The sequence below is a fragment of the Mirounga angustirostris genome, unplaced genomic scaffold, assembly GCF_029215605.1.
Source record: "Mirounga angustirostris isolate CCGP_5_RB_7025 unplaced genomic scaffold, mMirAng1.0.hap1 SCAF_1, whole genome shotgun sequence".
NCBI lineage: Eukaryota > Metazoa > Chordata > Mammalia > Carnivora > Phocidae > Mirounga > Mirounga angustirostris.
In genome coordinates this window covers 190,706,447-190,730,642 of record NW_026991709.1, presented here as the reverse complement: position 1 = coordinate 190,730,642, position 24,196 = coordinate 190,706,447, and the positions used below count along the sequence as shown (strand labels likewise).

General features: G+C 36.9%; 1 protein-coding gene across 5 annotated transcripts in view; it reads right to left on the bottom strand.

Moving 5' to 3' along the window:
- DENND6A (DENN domain containing 6A) overlaps positions 1-24,196 on the bottom strand; it is a 57,766-nt gene that overhangs the window by 18,198 nt on the left and 15,372 nt on the right. For 2 of the 5 annotated variants that reach the window (XM_045862126.3, XM_054504680.2), the window contains 9 exons: positions 19,818-19,930; positions 17,512-17,592; positions 15,959-16,064; positions 15,294-15,373; positions 14,155-14,217; positions 13,366-13,421; positions 4,593-4,715; positions 3,975-4,070; positions 1,492-1,586 (listed from right to left, as the gene is read on the bottom strand). In XM_045862126.3, the coding sequence (XP_045718082.1) occupies positions 1,492-1,586; positions 3,975-4,070; positions 4,593-4,715; positions 13,366-13,421; positions 14,155-14,217; positions 15,294-15,373; positions 15,959-16,064; positions 17,512-17,592; positions 19,818-19,930 (813 nt within the window). The remainder of the gene's footprint in view (positions 1-1,491; positions 1,587-3,974; positions 4,071-4,592; positions 4,716-13,365; positions 13,422-14,154; positions 14,218-15,293; positions 15,374-15,958; positions 16,065-17,511; positions 17,593-19,817; positions 19,931-24,196) is intronic. The other 3 variants (XM_054504679.2, XM_045862127.3, XM_064594695.1) reach the window with 3 other exon arrangements.

Here is a 24,196-nt window from a genome sequence, read left to right as displayed (position 1 = left end):
TTCGTAAATAATATCATTTAAATTGTTATTGCTTGGGGTACCTGGGTGGCTCAGTTGGTTGAATGTCTGCCTTCAGCTCAGGTCATGATCCCGAAGTCCCAGGATTGAGCCCCACTTTGGGCTCCCTGCTCAGCGGGGAGTGTGCTTCTCCCTCTGCCCCTCACCCCACTCGTGCTCTCTCTCTCTCTCTCTCTCTCTCTCTCTCGCTCTCTCTGTCTTAAATAAATTAATTAAATTAAAAAATAAAAAATAAAAAAATAAAATTGTTATTGTTTGAATCTAACATATCTATCTAGATTTATGTATATACCAGAAAGGATATCTAATAAATTATTAAATAATATTTGAAATATTCCTGTGTATACCAAAAGAAGTCTTTAAAAGTAACACATCATAAAGTTATTTAAAAGTATTCTCAGGGCGCCTGAGTGGCTCAGTCGGTTAAGCGTCTGCCTTCGGCTCAGGTCATGATCCCGGGGTCCTGGGATCGAGCCCCGCATCGGGCTCCCTGCTCAGTGGGAAGCCTGCTTCTCCCTTTCCCACTCCCCCTGCTTGTGTTCCCTCTCTCGCTGTGTCTCTCTCTGTCAAATAAATAAATAAAATCTTTAAAAAAATAAAAAAAATAAAATAAATAAAAGTATTTTCAGTATCTCGGGGTGCCTGGGTGGCTCAGTCGTTAAGCGTCTGCCTTCGGCTCAGGTCATGATCCCAGGGTGTTGGGATCAAGCCCTGCATTGGGCTCCCTGCTCAGGGGGAGGCCTACTTTTCCCTCTCCCACTCCCCCTATTTGTGTTCCCTCCCTCGCTGTGTCTCTCTCTGTCAAATAAATAAAATCTTTAAAAAAAAATATTTTCAGTATCTCAAGTCTTACTATTTCAGTAGAAAATTCAGGAATGTCCAGGGAGGAATGTCAGAAATACCATTAAATTGTCATCTAAGTTAACAACACTTCCAACCTCTGAATTAATTTACTCATTTAAACACATTCATTAAATAGTTACTACAAGCAAAATACTATTTACCTTTTCCTCAAGGAAAGCACAACCTTTGACCATTTCCTTAATCAATACCATTGCCATGGAAATGTATAATGCTTGTTTTGAGACCTAGCAGAGAATTTTGTGCCAAATTGAATAATTCTAGCTTCTACAAGGTTTTATTCAAACAGTGTTGGAAATCCCTGTTTAATTAGGCTTATCCATATACAAAAAGTTGCTCAAATTTTTGAGGTTTCATTGTTTTATAATTCATTCCATGTTTATAACACTAGAAGTGCATTTTTTGATAGGAGGACATGATGGGTTACACATAAGAATCTGTATATTTTAGTGGGAAGTTAGGCTCTTCTTCAAAGGTCCTTATTCAGATTGCCTCCAAAAAGGTTACCAACAACATAATTAAAAAGTAATCAAGAGATGAAAACAAAGGGGAAGAAATGAACCTACTCAGCCAACTCACATACGAAAACAGAACACTGAGTTTATACTTTACCTGCAGGTTTAAGGTCTCCTATTCGAATAATGTGCGGCCAGTGCTGGAGTGTTTTCGCAAAAAAAGGGTTGGTTACTCCTAAGATAACTGAAGGCCTACATAAAAACAAAACAGAAACAAAGTGAGAAAAAGACAAATGTTCCAGTGAAGACTAGTTTATAATTTCTTTAGATTGAACAATAGATTTTCTTTTCCTTCACTCAATGCATTAACGTCTCAACTATATGCCAGGCAACATGTTTAGCACTAGGCAAGTAAACATAAAAAGACATAGTCTTTTTAAAAGCATACAGAAAGAAAGGCATACATACCCAATTACAATGCCAAAATTAGGAAACAGAGAAGGTGGTATAACACATACGACAATTACAAAGGAGAAACTGTAGGTCTACCAGGGGATTCAAAGACAGCTTCAATAGGTAAGCCCGGGTGGCTCAGTCAATTAAGTATCCGACTCTTGATTTCAGCTCAAGTCATGATCTTGGGGTCCTGAGACTAAGCCCCATGTAGGGCTCCGAGCTCAGCAGGGAGTCTGCTTGAAGATTCCCTCTCCCTGTGCCTCTCCCCACCTTGCGTGTGCACACATGCTCTCTCTCTCCCTAAAATAAATAAATCTCTAAAAACAAAACAAAACAAAAAACAAAGACAGCTTTACCAAAGAGATGACATTGCACAAAGATATGAAAGATGAATAGAAGTTCTTTGCCAAGTGGATAAGGGAGGTAAAGGTGATGCAGGAGAACAAATAGTACGAGCCAAGCAATGAAGTGAGATCGTGGTGTGCTCGAAGAACTACAAAGAGCTCAGCATTCCCACAGCATAAAGTGAGAAGGATGAAGAGTCAGAAATGAAAGTAGATGGGTATGTGCTGGCCAGATTATTAAGTACCAAGTTAATATGCTAAGAAGTTTATTAAGTGCCAAATTAATGTGCTAAGAAGTTTAAAAATCTTGTAGGCAAATGGAAGGTATTAGAGAACCAAATGGAAGGATGCCATGTGAATGAAAATGTAGGAAGATCATTCTAGGGGAAATCTGGAAGATGCCCTATAAGGAGGGGAGGGGGTTTGGGAAAAAGCAACAGCAGATATGACAAAGACTGGAGACAGTAAGACTGGGAAGAGACTTTTGGAAAGCAGGTAACAAATGTTATTATGAGAGAGATTTTATGGTGTTGAATTGACAGAATTTGGTAAAACTTGATGTGGGACATGTTAAGAAGGAGAAATTTATGACAATTTAGATTTTTGATGACTAAGGAAAAAGTAGTACCATTCATGGGTTTAGGGAAGAAAACAGGAAACAAAGAATTCACTGCATACATTTAGTTTCAGGTGCCATTAAGATGTCCAGGTGGTAAAGTGGTAAAAAACAACAACAAAACCCTGGACATAAAGGTCTGCACCTTACAAAGATCTGGGCTAGGCAGATAAGTTTCAGTTATCAGTATATGGGTCTTAACAGAGGCTGTGGGTACAGATAAGATTGCTCAGAAAGAATTATCAGTCTGAAATCAGATCCCAGAACACAGGACTGGAGAACACCAACATTTAAGGCGCTGGCAGAGACAGACCTCTCTGCACAGGAGACTGAGATGCATCACCAGACAGCCAGGTGAGAGTGGCATCAAGGATTAAAATGCTTTCAAGCTTAGGCACCTGGGTGGCTCAGTCAGTTAAGTGTCTGCCTTCAGCTCAGGTCATGATCCCAGGCTCCTGGGAGTCCCATATTGGGGAGCCTGCTTCACCTTCTGCCCCTCCCCCCACTTGTGGGCTCTCTCTCTCTCTCTCAAAAGTAAATAAAATCTTTTAAAAAATGCTTTCAAGCTCAACAGCTTAAATGTTATAAGAAAGGGAAGGCAGAAGAATTAAGACAATAATGTGCCTATGGGATAGGGCAGGGAGAGGGTCTTGATGACTCTGGCCAAGAATGACTTCACTGGAAGTGGAGAAATCAACCTGCAATGGACTGAGAAGCAACCAGAAAACCAAGAAGTAAAGACAGTAAATGGAGATTGTTGTTGTTGTTATTCTAGAAATTTAGCTATGAAAAGAATGTAAGCAATAGAGCAGGAGCTAAAAGGGAAAGGGTAAGATAATTTTTTCCCCTTTGACATATTCGGAAGAATTTTCATGTTTCCATGCCAATTCAATGAAGAGGAGGAAGGGGAAGAAATGAAGAGGAAGAAGGAAAAGGAAGTTACAGAGCAATAAGAGATAACTGATGCTGTAAAAGGCCCTAAAATAGGGCAAGAAAACAGAACTCAAAGTATAGTCAGATGGCTATTAATGACAATACAGCTTCCACTAATAAATAAAATCATTCAAAGAAAATAAGATTGACAATTGAAATGTAGAAGTGTTACAAGCAGCTCCTCAAACCTTTCTTTATAAAATCAAGATGCCAGTAAGTTCAAGATGTAATTTTATATAATTTGGTTATACAGGTACTACTTGGTCAATAATAGTTGTTTTGTTTACTCACGGGGCTTGAGTACGAGTAGTATATTCTTTGAATTCACTGTCATGAATTGTGAAATAAGGTCGGAAGTCGCTGAAGTACTTCAATGGAGAAATACAGCTGTGGAGTAAGAAGAACATTTAAAACAAAGGACAAAAAATTAAAGGCCCTACTCAATAACTATAAAACATCAATACACGCAGTATACCCACAGTGGCATTATTTATTTATTTATTTCAGTAAACAGCAAACTCCTTTTAGGAAACCAGAAAGACAAATGGAAATGCATAATCATGTGGAATGGTGTGCTGAACGCACGCTGGACTTGGGGCAGAAGATAGGGTGAAGTGCTGGCACTCTCACTTCCTCGCTATGTATCTTTTACGAGACTCTGACCATTCATGCAGCCCATATTTGTCAGGTGCCAGCTGAGCGAATGAATGTTTGTTGCTCAGAAAAACCGAAACACAGTTCTAGCCCTCGTGGAGCCTGAATTAATTTTCTCATCCATGAAACGGTACTATAATGAGCCCAGCCTTCTTACAAGGAAGGGAGCTGTGTGGGTCAACGCAACGAGTGTGCAAACATATCACAGATGGAAAAATGCTGCAACCATCACTGTCAGGAACGAAACATACTCACTTAGTAAGTGCCAATACAGTCTCTGATGACTCTGATGGTGATGGTGCCATGACCACGAGGGGCTCCCCCAACAGGACCAGCTCCCAAAGCATCTGACTATGAAGGAAAACCGGGCAGAAACACCTGAAAGGTTTTTATACAGAAGTGTTATTTATCCAACTCTGTTTTTTTAAATTCTTAGATGATCGTTCTAAAGACTTCATACTGATACAAATTCTTCCAGCTATTTGTACCTCGTTGTGACATACAAATTCTTTAGAATATGGTGATGCATAAGTCCCTTTTATCTATATAAAAACATACCAATTTGACTCATTCGAATTTTTAGAAAATTAAATGCAATATACTGACATATAAAATGGCTAACATATAATAAAAACATATAAAATAGTTATTAAATTGTACCATATGGTAGACCTATTTCATCAATACTGCTTTCTTACATTTGAATTTCTATTCTAAATATTTTAAAGAAAACAAGAAAAATTAATTTTCCAAAGGATGTTTACTGGATGTACTTAATTTAAAAGCTAATGCTTGGGGTGCCTGGGTGGCTCAGTTGTTAAGTGTCTGCCTTGGCTCAGGTCATGATCTCAGGGTCCTGGGATGGAGTCCCACATCAGGCTCCCTGCTCAGCAGAGAGTCTGCTTCTCCCTCTCCCTCTGCCGCGTCCCCTGCTCATGCTCCCTCTCTCTCTTTCAAATAAATAAAATCTTTAAAAAAATACAATAAAAGCTAATGCTTTCAAGATTAAAAAATGATGAAAACAAATCACAAGGGGGAGATTTAATGCCAAACAAAAGAATGATTTCCTGGGCAGATCCTTCCCTTACAGAAATGCTCCATATTTTTATAGTAGCCCTGGAATTAGTCTGGTACATTACTTAGCCTCAGACACTTGTTAATATACTTATTTAGTAATTTCCTCCTGTTAGGGTAACGATTTTTTGTAGCAGGTTAGAGAATATCTACTTATAAAGATCATAACCAATCTTCCTAGTTGAAAACATATACACACACAAGAAAGAGAAAGGAAGGAAGGAAGGAAGGAAGGAAGGAAGGAAGGAAGGAAGGAAGGAAGGAAGGAAGGAAGGAAGGAAGGAAGAACACGTTAAGTGCAAAAACATAAAACAGATTTGTGAAATGGAAATTAGGGAAAGTTAATTTTAACAATTCAAAAGCAAGAAAACAAATGTGAAGGAAGTGCAAAAACAGAAAAACAATATAAACAGTTCAAGGATAAGGCAAAGGACCTCTTCTTCCTCTTTCTTTCCTAAACGATTCAATTCTAAAGCAGAACATGGTGCATGGTAGGCATCTCTGCCAGGAGGGAAAGCAGACATGTTGGCTCAGAGAGGGGTGTAAGGACCTGTGTGAGACATCCACGTGGATGTCTAGCTTCCTGGGGGGCTGTTGGAACCCAGATGTGGTAAAGAAGGTGTACATGTGTGGAGGTGATCTGGTTTGGGGCGAAGGGCAAGAAGTATGAGAGGCCTGGAGGGGCAGCCTGGTGTGGAGTGTCAGAGCCAGAGTGTATTGAAGCTGTCCATGATGGGACATAAGAGCAGGGGAAATAGGGTGTTCACACGGAGAGGTGGCCTGGAAAGAGGTGTAGGAGCACAGTAGGATAAGGAGGGCATTCCTGTGGGGGTTAGTCTAGCATTGGGAGCCAGAGCACAAGCGAAGTGAGGATGGCACCCATATGGAGAGGGGGCCTAATGTACAATATAGAAGCCTAAATGGGGTAGGAGGGTAACCACATGGGGGTCAGTCTAGCATGGAGTAGAGCCTGAGAAAGTTAAGGAAGGTATCCATGAAGAAGGGCAGCTGGGTATGGAGTGTCAAAGCCCAAAAGGGGTAAGAAAGTCATTTGCACAGAGGAGAGCATTTAAGCAGAGATGAGAGACTGGTTACTAACAGGGACTGATCAAATAAATTAATTAATTAAGGATAATAGGAGGTAGTTTCTCAGAAAATTTCTCAGAAAGAAATACAAATACAGAAAGGAAGAAAACTAGAATGAACCCTGTCTTATAGGATTGGAATTGAGAGTAGTGGCATGACTTTATGGTTTTTAATATATATGTATATAGAAATATATAGCAAGAACGTGTATATATATATGAGTATGTATGTATGCATCCCTTCACAAATATGTATATACTCCCTAGCTCTGTCCACTGAGAGGGCCTAAAATCAATGATATCCTAATAGCAATGAGCACAAGTAGTACCCAGATCTTGGCTTCTGAATCCTATTCTCCATTAAAAAAAAAAAGCCAAGGCTTTTTGGAGAAATGGCTGATTCCAGGGCTAGGGAAGGAAAAATATAAGATAATCTTAAAACCCAAGAGAACTGAAAACATATGTCCATACAAAGGCTTATAGACAAATGTTCAGAGTAGCATTACACATAATAGCTAAAAAGTAAAAACCATCTGAATGTCCTTCAGTGAATTAATGGATAAACAAAATGTGCTATATCCACACAATGGAACATAATAAAATGAAGTAATGACTCATGCTACCACATGTATAAACCAATGAAAATGATATGCTAAGTGAAAGAAAGCAGACACAAAAAGCCACATAATTTATGATTCTATTTATATGGTATGGCCAGAATAGACAAATCTATAGAGATATAAAGCAGATTAGTGACTCCCAGGGGCTGGGGAGGAAAGAAGAAATGGGGAATAAATGCCACTAGGAACAGGGTTACTTTTTGAAGTGATTAAATGTCTTATTTTTTTATTTTTTTTAAAGATTTTATTTATTTATTTGACAGAGACAGTGAGAGCAGGAACACAAGCAGGGGGAGTGGGAGAGGGAGAAGCAGGCTTCCCGCTGAGCAGGGAGCCCGATGTGGGACTCGATCCCAGGACTCTGGGATCATGACCTGAGCCGAAGGCAGCCACCCAACGACTGAGCCACCCAGGCACCCGAAGTGATTAAATGTTTTGGAACTAGAGAGTATTTATGCACAACTTTGTGAACTGTATACTTTGAAAGAGTGGATATTATGGTATGTGAATAATATATCAATTTTTTTAATTAAAAAAGAAAAGATAAGCCTGGAACATCTTACACAAGAAAGCAAGGAAGTCTTTAAAGAATGACAAGAATATTTCAAAAACAAAAACAAAAACAGAGGCCAACTTGAAGTGAGACAAGTCTAATTGGCCAAACTGGGGACAACTGAAACATCAAATGAGAATAATAAGACTTTAATAACCGGGGCGCCTGGGTGGCTCAGTTGGTTAAGCGACTGCCTTCGGCTCAGGTCATGATCCTGGAGTCCCGGGATCGAGTCCCGCATCGGGCTCCCTGCTTGGTGGGGAGTCTGCTTCTCCCTCTGACCCTCCTCCCTCTCATGCTCTCTGTCTCTCATTCTCTCTGTCTCAAATAAATAAATAAAATCTTTAAAAAAAAAAAAAAGACTTTAATAACCTGTTGAATAAAACAGGAAACCAACAGTCCATACAGATATACACAGTATGATGTTTTGAAATATTTCTACAAATTGTTTGATACTTCCTTTAAAACATGGAGCCTAATTCTTACCCCCCACCCTTAGCTGTGGGGTAGATTAATGGCCTACATGTAATGAACAGAATAAGGACTGTGCAACCTAGAAGGTTGGATCATAAAAGACATAGTGGCTTCAGCCTTGTCTCAGATCCCCTCTGAATACTGTGGGAACATTCAAGCTGCCCTATGGGCAGGTCCACATGACTAGAAATGAGGCCTCCTGATAACAACCACAAGGAACTGTGACCTCCAGCCAGCAGCCAAGTAAGTAAGCCTTTTTGGGAAACAGATCCTCCAGCCCCAGTCAAGACCCTCATGCCCCACTTGTCCAACTGACTAAAACCCTGACTGATATCCTGACTCCAACTTCGTAAGAGATCTAGAGCTAGAACCATCTAGCTAAGACGTTCCCAGATTCCTAACCCTCAGAAACTGTGTGAAGTAATATCTGTTCTTTCAAATATTCTCTCAAAGTACTGGGGTAATTTATTACACAGCAATAAATAACTCATATACATAGTTTCAAAGTGCCTCCCCAGGGGCACCTGGGTGGCTCAGCTGGTTAAGCGACTGCCTTCGGCTCAGGTCATGATCCTGGAGTCCCAAGATCGAGTCCCGCATCGGGCTCCCTGCTCGGCAGGGAGTCTGCTTCTCCCTCTGACCCTCCCCCCCTCTCATGTGCTCTCTGTCTCTCTCATTCTCTCTGTCTCAAATAAATAAATAAATCTTCAAAGTGCCTCCCCACAAAATACTTAATCACAAAAGGAAAACCAGTAGTTTATCATCGAGAAGCTTGGAGAATACCACAAAGTGAACATCTTCAGTAACAAGGCAAGCTACCTCCCTGCCAAAGACACAGAGCTCAAATCTAATCTTGAGTAAATCCCAAACAAACCTAAACTGAGGGATTTCCTGCAAAATAACTGTCTTGTAATCCACAAGAAGCTCAGGTGTGTGAAAGAAGACTGAGGATCTATTCCATACTGAAGGAGAGAGACTGAAGAAGCATGACAAGTAAATGCAACAGACAATTCTGAACTAGATGGTATTGTGACAATTGGTGACATCTGAACTAAACGGTATTAATTTACCAATGTTAATTTCCCAATTTTGATGACGGCATTGTGCCTTTATTTGTAGGAGAGAGACACTAAAGTATTCAGAGATAATGAGACATCAGGTCTCCAACCATCAAGTGGTACAAGGAAAAAGTTTTCTGTACTATACTTACTCTTTTTCTGTAAATTAGTGATTGTTTCAAATTTTTATATATATAATTACATATAATATGCATATATACACATATACATTTATATGTATATTTATGTACATAAAATTTTTAAACAATCACAAATTTATAGAAAAGTGGCAAGTGTGTGTAAGTATATATTTAATAGTGGGGTGCCCTTCAGGCATTAAAGCTGAAAATTGCTTTTTCTCACAAGTATTATAATATATAATCAGTAAGGGTATAAACAGACACCAAGTACAGTTACAAGATAAAGCATTCTCTGAAACCCCTGTATTACTTTAGAAATATTTGTTACAAAAATTAGTTTTATTGGGGAGGTAAGTATTAAATATTCAAGAAATATATCCTATCTCCAGCTCTAGCTTTAATAAATATTGGTGGTAGGCATCTAATTAACTGCAGTATAGAATTACTAAAATGAGGGTAGGGAAACTATAGGGTATTTTTTTAGCACTACTCTCATATCCCCATTCTGGAGTGCTATGCTTTATGCTAAGCTCCACTGCCGCCCCCTCAAAAGAGTCATCCCCTGGAAAAAATTAGAAACTTACTCCAAATAAATAAATAGATGAATAAATAAATAGATACATATATAAATAGATAACCAGACAAGTAAATAACTAGATAAAGGTTTCAAACTTTTCCAAAGACATAGCATGTTGTTATAATCTTAAAAGCTAAAAGAAACTGGGGCACCTGGGTGGCTCAGTTGGTTAAGTGTCTGCCTTTGGCTCAGGTCATGATCCCAAGGTCCTGGGATCGAGCCCCACCTCCTCGGATTCCCTGTTCAGCGGGGAGCCTGCCTCTCCCTCTCCCTCTGCCTGCCGCTCTGCCTATCTGTGCTCGCTCTCTATGTCTCTGTCAAATAAATAAATAAAATCTTAAAAAAAAAAAAAACTAAAAGAAACTAACATGTATCAATGAGTATCAGACACATTTTATGTAGTAATAGACTTTTATAGTCTTTGAAACACAGAACACTCATAGCTATTATCTACTCTGCCAATGGGGTAGAAAGCCAAGATGGCTTCATTATCAAGAAGGGGGAAAGGAGGAACATGATGACACATAACTGATAAGCCTCTTGCCATGTGAGGAACCAACAGCAAGTATCATCAGGTAAAACGTCCTTGACTCTAGGCAAGAGAATGTGTTTCTTTCAACAAAAAGCTGTCCCTCAACTGTAAGCCCAACTTAAAAACTGAATGAGATGGGGCACCTGGGTGGCTCAGATGGTTAAGCGTCTGCCTTCGACTCAGGTCATGATCCCAGGATCCTGGGATTGAGCCCCGCATCGGGCTCCTGGCTCAGCAGGGAGCCTGCTTCTCCCTCTCCCTCTGCCTCTCCCCCTGCTCATGCTCTCTCTCTCTCTATCTCTGTGTCTCAAATGAATAAATTTTAAAAAATCTTTAAAAAAAAAAAAACTGAATGAGAAGACTATGTGATCAAGAGAGCTGACACCAAAGTCAGGGTCCATGGACTAGTGGTAGCTTAACAAGACTTGACCTGGTACAAGGAGGGAGACAAGCCCCCAGACTCAACTGCATTTCTACCACTCAGCTTCAAACATTTTTCCAGGTCTCAGTCCTTTGCTCTCAAGCTCACTGTTGACATAAAAATATCACCTTCAAAATAAGTGATAAACATTTAAACTTTTATTCACACGAAAAACGTACAATGTAAGCTCTCCACACACAAAATGAAGAGTGCTGTCACTAATCTGAGGGTCAGATATTAAATGCTCGGCACAGCACTATCTGTATGAGCCTATTATTGTTTGACTTTCAGTTTTTTCACCTCCTGAGCAACAAGAATGAAAAAAACAACACACTCACTTGTTCCACTTTTTAAAAGATTTTATTTATTTGAGAGAGAGCGCGTGCATGCGAGAGTAAGGGGGAGGGGCAGAGGGAGAAGGAGGGAGAGAATCTCAAGCAGACTCCTTGCTGAGCGCGGAGCTGGACACCGGGCTCAATCTCATGACCCTGACTGAGATCATGACCTGAGCGGGAGCCATCCAGGTACCCCTCACTTGTCCTACTTTAAAAACAAGAACATGTCATTCATAATCAGGAGAAAAGACACATGCTAATAAAAAGTGTTAGTGGTAGGAATAACTAATTACCACAAAAGCAAAGATAACTGATAATAAACTGGAAAGCATTAAGATTTGCACCTAGCGGTTCAAAAGAAAACATGTCTAGTAATCAAATTCTATATTAACTTATGCATATTATTTAATTTATTCCTAAATGAACTAAGTATCAAAAGTATAAATAGTAGGGGTGCCTGGGAGGCTCAGATGGTTAAAGGGACCGACTCCTGGTTTCGGCTCAGGTCATGATCTCAGGGTCCTGAGATAGGGCCCTATGTGGGGCTCTACAACACTCGTGGAGCTGGCTTAAGATTCTCTCTCTCCCTCTCCCTCTGCCCCCTTCCACCCACTCCCATGCAGGTGCGCTCGCTCTCTCTAAAAAAAAAAAAGGTATATAGTATGCATCCTTCTTTGTATATTTTTCCTGTGATAACTATTCATTTATCTGGGGGACATTCACTCTCCCTTTTCATTCTAAGAATGCTACAATATCTAATTCTTAAAAGAAAGTCAATTTGTTTTTAAGTAAGATTTATAATTTACATACAGTAAAATTCACACTTAACAAAGATTTAGAACACTTCCATCACTCCAAAATTTCCTTCATCCTCTTTGTAGCTGACTTCCCTCTCCCACCCCCAGGCAACCACTGATCTGATGTCTGCCTCTTTTCCAGAATATCATATAAATGGAATTATTCAGTAAGTAGCTCTTTAAAATCTGGCTCCTTTCACTAAGCATAATGCTTCTGAGTCACCCATGTTGCTGACTGTATCAATAGTGCACTTTTTTTTAATGTTAAGTGGTATTCCATGCATATGCATGGATCACAATTTGTTTATCCATTTACCAGTTTACGGACATTTGCATTGTTTCCAGTTTTAGGCTGCTATGAATAGAGCTGCTATAAACATTTGCATACAGGTCTTTGTGTGGATATGTGCTTTCATATTTATTGGGGTAAATTCCTAGAAGTGGGATTGTGGGCTATACTAGGGCCAAGTGTATAAAACAAATCAAGCATATAAAACAAATCACTCTTGGAAGCAATATTCCATGCAGTTTAAAGGTCACACACACACACAAAATTCTACACACACAAAAATCAAACCAAAAAACCCATTCTAAGTCTTTTACATGATTCCCGATTGTATGTATTACTATTTAATAACTGCTCGGCAACAGCAGTGGTTTCTCAAGCTGAGCTACACATCAGAACCACCTAGGAGCTGGAACTTGGGCACCAGTCCAGAGATTTCTATATAGTTGCTCTGGGTAAGGCACAGGCATTGGTACGTTTCCTTTTCTTTTTGAAGTGCTAGATTCTTTCTCCCTTTTTTTATTTTGCATTTTTTAAAGTTTCAAACATACAGAAAAATAAAGACAATAGTGTAACAACCCCCATTTATATACCATCTAGAGTTAAAAATATTTTATCATTTTTACTTCATTAATTTTTTTCTTACTGAAGTATTTTAAGAGTCTTAGTTTCTACCAACTGAGCTAGCCAGGCACTTCTTACTGAAGTATTCTAAAATAAAATACAAACCTCATGACATTTCATCTCAAAATACTTAAAAATACATCTCTAAAAAGTAAGTCCATTTTCTCACATGATTACAACACCATTCTCACACCAAACCAAACAAAAAATAATTTGTTTCTACCATGTAATACCCAGTCCATACCCAAATTTCCCTGTCAAAGCTCATAATATATAGTCAGGGATGAATCATTGATTTATAATAATATGTGAAACATAATAACTATTTTCTTCCAGTTTTTGTCCCTCCTTTTTTTCTTCCAGTTTTTTCTACCTTTAAGAACATTCATTTCCTAAAGAAATTTAAAACAATATCACAAAGTAAAAGAGTAAAGGCAGTTAATAAAATTTACCTGAAAAGATCCACCTCATGAACAGTAGGTAAAATAACAGATATATGTGTGTCTGCCTGAGATAAAAAAAAAAAAAATACAGATGTCACTAAAATTTACAGAAATTGATTTTTTACATATCTATCTTGTGATCAATAAGCTATGTCACCCTATCTTTTAAGATTCTCTTCTTCCAGAAACAGCCACAAAGAGAATGGGTCTTACCAATCTCCCCTAACACAGAAGATCAAGGATGACAGATATCTTGGATAAAGCATTAACCTAATAGTCAGATGTTAGATTAATTCACCACTGCATGAAATACTACCATAACATAACAGGCAAAATTAGTTTTCCTACTGCTTTCCATTTTAATTCAATTCAAACAATGGGAGTGGCAAATATACCAGTTAAAATATTTCAAATAAAAACTTCAACCCCACCCATGAACAGATGTAGCTTTGGTGGAAATGAAAGACAATCATAACTACAGAATCCTTTTGACTGTGTTTCCTACAAACAAAAGTCTGTTGACCACTCTTCTAAGAAACTAAGAAGTTTTATGTATTTTCCCCTAGTCCTCACAGCTACAGTATAAATTCTGAGTTCTCTAGTGTCTACCACATAACAAGAAAAACAATCTGAGAAACATTAGAAAGTTTATTATCAATTCATTACAAAATTATTTAATGGGGTATTTCAGTAATATTCAGAAATATATCATAAACCCAAGAAACTGCATTTGCTAGTTTAAGAATTCAGTTAAAAAGACTATATATGCTGGATTATTCTACCACAGTACCACACTACCTGCTGAGTTAACTGCGCTATTTGAGTTGTCCCAGGCTTGTCATGACATGTGGGAATCCGTACCTTAAAGAGAAAGAGAAGAAATTAACTTTGGCTACAAAAGAATGTCTTTTATATAATTTGTGAGTCCCATTACAAGAAGAATCTGAAACACTCTTACCACTAAAAATGTACACTCAGCAAGGCTAAAAAGCCATAAAAACAAAGTATTTACATCAGATTTAAAAACTACAGTCTTATTTATCTTTAGTCACAGCAGAAAGTAAGTGAACCAAGGTTTCTATATTCCCATACACATGGAAATCACTAACCCACTGAGAAGCAAATGTGCTGGAAAACAGAAAAAGGGCATCAGCTTCATACTGCTTCCTGTTTATTGTTCCAATCTTTGCTTCATTAATACACACACGCCCAAACACACCCTCTCAAGCTTGCCAAACTATGGGATAAATCTAACAGGAAACCATGAGAACTTTCAACCCAGAGCTACGAGTACTATTTTGATGATCTCCCAGGGAAAAAAACAGAACACATCCTACAGAAATGAGTACATCTAAAAACAGAGCATTGCCAAAAATAAGTCCAACTTTAAAATGAATTGCAAAAGCACTTAGAGAACATTCATACAAAGCCTGCAAGCAAAATGTTAATTCATTAAGGAAAGGAGAGGAAAGGAATGGAAAAGAAAAGAAAGGAAAAGTGAATAGAGCACAATACCCTGGGATGGACATGTTTGGTCTGACATTACACATTAAGATCATTTAAACCTAAGACCCAATGGCTTTCCTAATTTCTTTTAATTTTTACTAATTCATACTCAATTCTACAAAATATTCCACCCATCCCTGGAGGGCAATAGAGTTGCAGAAGTCTAGAAGGTAGCATTTACGTTCACATGTATTATGTAAGAATGACACCTCTGTGCAAACTCTACAGGATGAAACAGGACAGGTGGCCCCTGGAGTAGTGTGACTAATGGCTCTGTGCAGCAGGAGGAACTGTGATATCTCTGTAACTCCTCACATACAAGTGAAAGCAGTAACAGGACTGGACATCATTAGGAAGTTAAAAAGTAAAACTCATCTATGAACTTCCTAGAGTTCCTCAGAAAAGGAGACAAATGAAATAAAAGGTATTACCTTCATTACAACCCCCATAATAGGCAGGTATAATGTCTTCCCTGGCACTGGGGCAGGCCATCGGTCAACATCATTACAAGCTGAAAAATAAAATATTTCCTTATTATAAGTTCAAATATTAAAATATGAAAAATAAAACATTAGAAATTAGAACTCCACTTTCTATAGAGCAGGAAAAATATACTGGAAAGGTGGAAGATAAAAGGTAAAAGAAAAGTAAAAGTAGTGAAAATATCTTACATTTCACCAGAAATATACCTGTGTTCTAGGATATAAACTGGTTCATAAATTTTTTGAAAGCAACAAAATGATAGGTTTAAATTTTACTAGTAAAATTAGCTACAAAAGCATACCACCTGGTAGAGGCCTCTGTACTGACATAAAGATTTCTGTTTAAATAGTACTCTGAGAAGCAGAGCTGTCAACTCCATATTTGTTTATTATTACCCTAATAAATAGGCATCATCTATGTTGCAAAAGGAGATAATAAAAGGTGTTTGTAGGTAAAGGTGCAGAAGAGTTTTACATCTCTCTCCTACCATATAGCCCTTAAAATTCTTAACTAATTTTTTTTAGAAAGTCAACTTTATACTTATCAGCCATTTCCAGTAAAATTTTTACAACTCCTTCTTAAAGGTATCTAACTCACACAAAGTTTAACTTACCTGCTTCCAAATAAGGTTCGCTCTTTTCAAAATATTCTGGTGCTATCTGTTTGAGCACAGTGTGAAAAAAATGAACATAAGGTAGTTTGCTGATCAAAACCAAGGACTGGAGAGAAAAAAGAAGTATGTTTTTTTATTTTCCTAATGATTATAACTTAAACTTGTCATTTCTTACATAATCAATTATTAACAAGCTAAATTCAGCAAAAAGTGTGGATTTTGAAATAAAGCTTTTGCAGTGGATGATTAAAAGAAAAACTACATAAAACTACAGTTGCAGAATGCAAAAAAGTTTCACTTTATTACAGCTTAAGAGCATAAAGGCATATTCACAGATTCTCCTGCTCTCCAGGAAAAAGAATTTCCTATCAGTAGACAAATGTCATGGATAATTTCCAAGGCCTCGCTGCTATTGTCATTAGCAAAACAGTATCAGGAATTGGCCAGATGAACTCTTCCTAATACAGAAAGAGCAAATTATGATGCTCTTTCAAACTAAGACCTATGACTGTTGTATCTTAGTCTTCAATAGTCATAGCCATATACTTAGAAATTGTGACTTGGGGTGCCTGGGTGGCTCTGTCAGTTAAGCATCCAACTCTTGATTTCAGCTCAGGTCCTGATCTCAGGGTCCTGGGATTGAGCCCCGCATCAGGTTCTGCGCTCAGCATGGAGTCTGCCTGTCCTTCTCCCTCTGCTTCTCCCCTATTGCATGCTCCCCCCCTCTCTCAAATAAATAAATAAATAAATAAATAAATAAATAAATAAATAAAATCTAAAAAAAAGAAATTGTGACTTTATAGTTGGATCACTTCGGATATGGATTATACCAATCTTTTTTTATCTATTTTTCTTGAAAACTACTTTTTACTTTTCCATCCAATATCAAGTAGTAGTCAAGGCACATTCTAGTTACAAAAGGTAAAGGCGTGTCCCTGTTAGTTGGGATTAAATCAGAACCAAAATTTTTTAAAATGGTGGTTAGAAAATTTATTAAAAGTTTATTTATTTAAGTAATCTCTACAGCCAACATGGGGCTTGAACAAATAACCCCAAGATCAGGAGTTGTGTGCTCTTCTGATTGAGCCAGCCAGGTGCCCCTAATTTTTTTTTAAGAAAATAAAATGACTGTACATTTAGAGTGGAAACAGTAATGACTAAGATGTTGCTAAAGTGTATTTACTGACTCTTAACGGTTTAAAAAAGATACTGCAGGCTTTTATTAGTTGTAACAATACTACAATCATCTGTTTATCCTTTCCCTTATTACAAAATGTGACAATTAAGCAGATTCTTCTGGCTTTTGATAGTTTCAAACAACATCTATAATTTACCGCCAGGAATCTAGCACAGAGATAGCAGAAAGGCAAAATTCAATACTAGTTAAAAATCTAGGGACAGGTGTCTATAATCTAAAAAAACAAAAATAAAATATAAGTTGTAGTATGTTTAAAGAAAAAATATCAAAGACTTTAAAAACTATTCATCCTTACAGTTTCTATTTTTCTAGCCACAATATAAAAATATTTTCCCTTAGTGTATACGAAATTTACCTTCTGGAAGTAGCCTCTTTTTAGACTTTTATCTCGAACTTGTCGGAAATACACATATCCGTAAAAATAAGCAGGATCCTTCTATGAAAGAAGTGACAAATTAAAAAAAACATATTGCCATCCTTTATTATTATCATCATGCTCCTTTATAAACCTGAACTGAAATATGAGGTATACACAAAGAGCTAGTTATGCTTTTCCACCAACACAAATAATCATGACACTAACTGGCAGATACAAACCTGCTAGCTTGCCCAAAGGGGAAATAATTATAACTAAAGTACTGAAGTCAGATTTTTCCCACTATAATTTACTCAGCTTATGTTCTTTATTCATATTTGTACTAGTTAATGGAAGTCAGGAAACAATAAAATTCTGTTTCCCCCAATGCTGTATATATATATATTTTAACTGTGCCTACAAGCATGAGTTAGGGGTCAGTCTTAATAAAATGAGGTATTCTAATGTAATATTTCAAGAGAGAGAGAAAAAGGAGTTAAGTGCCTATCTGAATCTTACAAAGCCAGTTCTATTTTTACCTAATAAAAATGAAACACTGAAATGTTTATCAAAATATAATTTGAAAGTGACTATAGGGTGCCTGGGTGGCTCAGTTGGTTAAGCGACTGCCTTCGGCTCAGGTCATGATCCTGGAGTCCCGGGATCGAGTCCCGCATCAGGCTCCCTGCTCAGCAGGCAGTCTGCTTCTCCCTCTGACCCTCCCCCCTCTCATGCTCTCTCTATCTCATTCTCTCTCTCAAATAAATAAATAAAATCTTAAAAAAAAAAAAAGAAAGTGACTACATTCCAAAAAACATAAGAAATTTTTGTATCCTAATGAAATAAACTTTGACCCAGTTCCTAATTGGATTGTTACTCTTTGCTCAAATATTTATTGACCACCTACTTTGAACAAGGCATTGTGTTAGAGAAGTTAAAAGATGCTTCAGATACAGTTCCTGCAGGAGCTCATAATCTAAAGAGGGATAAAAACAAAGCTCAAGGCGGGTATATAGAAAGCACAAAGTGTTACAAAGAGGCCAAGAGGAAAGAGATTACCTCTGTCTATGGGGATCAGTAAAGATTTCATGGAGGCAGCTGTTTTTAAACTGGGCATCAAAGGATGGATATGATTTAAACAAAGACAAAGACATTCCAGGTTTAGAGAGCCAGGAGTTTGAGCAAAAATAAGGAGAGATAGAAAAATACAAGCTACCTCAGGAAATAGTTCAGTTTGGCTAAAATAAGGCACCTGTATAGAAAGGAGATAAAGTTGGAAATTGGAAAGGTAAAGGTCTTACTTTGGAAGGCCCAAAAAGTGAGGATGAGGAAACAGTACTATCATTAGCTCTTTATTCATTAAGCAACATAGTCATTTTATATTTATTTTTATATAATATATATGTATACTTTAGCTAGCAACACTGTGTAAAATACATCAAAAAAACCCACAAAAGATGGCATATCTTTGGGCAAATTTCTTATCCTCAACAGCCCTCAATTCCCTTATTTGCACAAGGAACTCTCTCAGAACACTGTAAGGAGAATTAATGAGATAACACATACTTATTAATACAGTGCCTAGAACATAACAAGCTCCAATAAATAGTAGCTATTATTAACAGTTGAAAGAATATGTCAATACCAATATCAAAAGGTCATGGAAAGGAGTAGATGGCTATAAGACATTTCGAAGGTAGTATCTTTGCTAACTGGGAGAGGGCTCCTGTCATTTATGGAACCAGGGAGATTAACTATAAATGCTGATTTCAGGCAAATGATGTTATACTGGATGTGCTGATAGGATATCCAGATGGAAATGTTCCTCACGCAGTTAGAGATGGAAATGTGGAATACCAAACAGAGACCTACCTCTGAAATAACCTGAATTGCTAAAATTGTCTTTAATAAATAATAACTGTAAAACAAACTCATTAAAAAATCAAAATGAGACAACTATAATTCTATCATAAAGTAGGGAATCTTCAACTTGAGTGATATTTACTGGTATAATACCACCCCAACTCCACATCGAAGCAAAGAGTTATTAAAAATTGAGGGAAAATCACCTCAACATTCTAATCAATTTCTATACTTCACAACAGCATTACGTGTTTCAAGAACAGTAACTTTATAAAGTCCCTTTCTTTCACATGCTGAATCCTTATAAAATGGACTCACTTAGGAAATCTAGCAGTATAATATAGTAATAAGATAAAAACAAAATATTTCTGAATGCTATAAGAGGTAGCTGAGTTCTAAAGTTTCCTCTCACATGGACATTTTTCTATTACTACTTTTCCAACCTTTAAGTAAACTGGTAAATCTTTGTCATAATGATCCAGGAGACAATGCAGTGACACCCTCCTCCCAGAAGATTGTCGAAATCTAAAACAAAACTGGGTATCTCCAAGACAACCTAATGAAAACAAAAGTGAAAGTAATTAAGAATAGCATAGTATAACATTTCTTTATCCAGATTCATCAAATGTTAGAGCCAAAAAGGTCCTATGAATTGTTTAAACCCATTTTATCATGTTTTAGAGAAAAACAGGAGATCCTGAGCATTCAAGTGACTTGTCCAAAGCCATCTTTGCTGGTTAGAAGTAAAGCCATTAGCAAAACATACACCTTAACTCCTAGGTCTCTTTACTATTTTTCCTATTCCTATTTCCCTCATTTAATTAAAAAAATCTTTAAACTGTTTGCATGTAATGTTGACTCACAAACATAATAATGAGAAAAAGAAGCCAAATACAAAAGAACATATACTGTTCAAATCCATTTATATATATATATATATATATATATATATATATATATATACACACACACACATATACATATATTTTTAAGCAGGCAAAACTAAACTATAGAGTTTAGGGATGCATGGTTGGGTGATAAAAGTATAAAGAAAAGCAAGACACTTATCACTAAGAATCAGGATTGTGGTTGCATTTGGAGGGGGTGGGAAATAGTGCTTAGGAGGGGACATGAGGGGGCTTCTAAGGCACTGACAATGTTCTATTTCTAGACCTTGTATGTGTTTTACATTTCACAATAAGTTTCTTTTAAAAGACATAATATAAAAGACATAATATAGCAGAATCAGGAAGTCCCCAAGTAATAGATTCACTATTTTCATCATTTTAATTTAAAAAGTTTTTAATAAAGTTTTTAAACATTAATCACTTCTAGCAAACCTCTTAAAACATGTAAACTTTACCTAAACTGTCTGGCAATAATTACAAAAAACCATAAAGAGTCTTAAAAAGTAAAAGACATATTAAGTAGCTTGTCACTGAAATTCTTCCTGGTTATTATATTTAGAACTAATAAGATTAAACTAAATATGAAATGTGCTCAAGATTTTATTACTTACTATTATACAAAGAAGTACTCATATTTCCTTAGCACATGAAGTTCTTAACAAAGGAAGCAGAAACCTGATATGTTTAAGTTTTTAAAAAGCAATTCAGTATATAAACCTAAATGTAATCATAGAAATTAATATTTCTTTGGTGGTGGAGGAAAGAAACACAGGGGCCTGGAGGATAGGTGAAGTCAGTTTCTTTACTTGTTACAGTAGTTTAAAAATAAGGAAAACACATGAAACTGAGATAATGGAAAATACTTCTAGCATTGTTTTAGTTCAAAAGATGTATATGTTGATGGTTCAATTTTTCCCTTTAGAAGACATTTAAGTATTGTTTAAAAAAAAAAAGAGCCAACAGACATGAAAAAACACTCATCATTCATCATCAGGGAAATGCAAATCAAAACCACAATACCACCTCACACCTGTCAGAATGGCTAAAATCAAAAACACAAGAAACAACAAGTATTGGTGAGGATGTAGAGAAAAAGGAACCCTCTTGCACTGTTGGTGAGAATGCAAACTGGTGCAACCACTGTGGTAAACAGTATGGAGTTCCTCAGAAATTAAACATAGAACTACCCTACAATCTAGTAATCACACTACTGGGTATTTACCCAAAGAATACAAAAACACTAATTCAAAAGGATATATGCACCCTTATGTTTACTGCAGCATTATTTATAATAGCCAAATACGGAAGCAGCCCAAGTGTCCATCAACAGATGAATGGATAATGAGGATATGGTGTGTATACACGCACACACATACACACACATACCACATCTTGCACATTTATATACACACAATGGAATATTACTCAGCCATAAAAAAGAATGAAATCTTGACATTTGCAACAACATGGATGGATCTAGAGAGTATAATGCTAAGTGAAATAAGTCAGAGAAAGACAAATACCATACGATTTCACTCATATGTGGAATTTAAGAAGCAAAACAAAGGGAAAAAAGAGAGGGAGAGAGACAGATCAAGAAACAGACTCTTAACTATAGAGAACAAACTGATGGCTACCAGAGAGGAGGTGGGTAGAGAGATAGGTGTAATAGGTGATGCGGATTATAAAATACACTTACATTGATGAGCAATGATTAAGTACAGAATTGTTGAATCACTATATTGTACACCTGCAACTAATACTATGCTGTATGTTAACTGTACTGGAATTAAAATTTAAAACTTAAAATATTTTTTACAAAAGAAAAGAAAGAAAGAAAATTCCACCGAGAAGTATACACTAATTTCTCTGAGACACTTAATAAGATAGAGCAGGAAAATGCAATGGCTCATAGTAACAATACAGATTTATTTTGATGAGATTGTAGGGTATCAGGAGTGCCTTGCCCTTCCTGGATATCATTTTCTGCATGGCAAATGTAAAAAATCTGGTTGTGAATCTATAATGTCTCCTTTCCTATCGTGATAATGGTGAGGTCAGGATGGAGAACAGATAAGCAGTTGATATTTCTTTAGTAACCTTCAGTGTGTGAAGAGACAGACCCCTGAAACATAAAACAGGAACCATTTACCTCAGTTGACAAGGCTAACATGGCTAAAGCCTTTTTGACCTGGTAAACTATCTTCCTGACCAATTCTATACAGCTTGTGGGTGCAGCTGGTCAATGGAAAGTTCTCACAGCATACCCATGATTTGAGAATGGAGCCAGGCGGATAGGGATTTATGGCTATGGGAGTTTTATTACTTCCTTTTCACAAAATTCAGCATTCCTTGCATTTTCCAGATGCTATATATCTGTTTCTTAAAATCCAAAATTTGGCTCCTAAAGATAAAAGTCACTCAAATACAACAAGATATTGAAACCTAAAAACAAACCAAACAAAATTTTTTTGTGAGGAAAGTCACAGGATCTAAAGGTCTGTGTGGATAGCAGGTGGAGGAAATGGAGGATTGGCAAGTCATTCCACTGGAAATCCCAAAAGCATTCTTCTTTATCTGTATGCCAGAGAGTCTAAATCTTGTTTTACCTTTTTAAAGTGTGCACCATGGAAATAAAACCTAGATTATGATTCTTTCCTAAAGACTACTCTACGTACCTGGATTTCCTTCCATAACAATAACAGCTATTTTGGGAAAAATTAAATCCACTTCAAAGTTGGCACAGGAATCCCAACACGCATTTCATAAATATATAAGTGAAACAAACTGGATAATCACAACTGAGACTAGCACTCTCAAATACATATAAAACTCACAGCCTATTGTTGTCTAGATTAATGTTCATCTCCTAAGATGGCAAGATGTCTGTTTTTAAGACCTTTTGTCAATTTTATTTCTACAAATCCACCATACTTAAAGTAAAACAAACCCTACTTCATTTGATGTGCAGCTTATAAGGAAGGCATTACAAAACATCTGTACGTCACTCAAGTGCCTAAAATACTGAACAAATTCTGATTTACATGGATTACACTTCTAACAAAAAGGGACACAGGGAGAGACTGACTACAAAACAAAAAATAAAAAAGGCTATCCAAACAGCATGTAATTAGCTTCTTAACCTTGAAGATCATGCAGGGAGGTGAAAAAAGCCATGAAAACCAGCTGTGATCTGAAAGAGAAGAGTGTTCAGTGTAATCCACCATGCCTCCAATCATGTAAAATCAGTTCATCCTGTAATGCATACAACTCAGCTTACCCTGAGTCCTGGAAGTCCAATCCAACACTCACTATATTCAGAACTACATGTGTGGACTTAGTAAGGAAATGAGGAATGATCCTATAGGACCTCTCTATCATTATTTCATTAATAGGCAAACATGCTAAGAGATTCCAATAATTCCAGGTTAGAATAAAAGCCCTACTGGGATCTCTCAAAGGCTTTTTTTTTTTTTTTTAAACCAAGACACCATTTCTTTTTTACATAATTCCTGAAAGCTGAGTTGCAAATGTATAGGAAAGAACTCTGGAAGCATTTATAAGGTAAGGAGAAAATATTTTTTTAAAAAATTAAAATGTCAAATCTCCCAAATCAGATTAACTAAACTAAAGTAACAGGATATTAGAAGTAACCACAAAAGGAAAGGGAACTGGAGTGCCTTTGCTTCATAGGGTTCTAACTGTGTGTGGTCTAAGATGTGGAATGTTCTGGTCACTAGAAGCCTGAAAAGCTGTTCTGAAAGGGAAATATAAGGGGTAACCTGAAAGATTTCAACAATTAGGACCACACAAAGGGAGAGTTTGAAAAAGACCAGCAAAACCAAGCTTAGTAATAATAGCAAACACTCACATGTTGCTTTTTATATGCTAACCACTATTCCAAGTGCTTTACA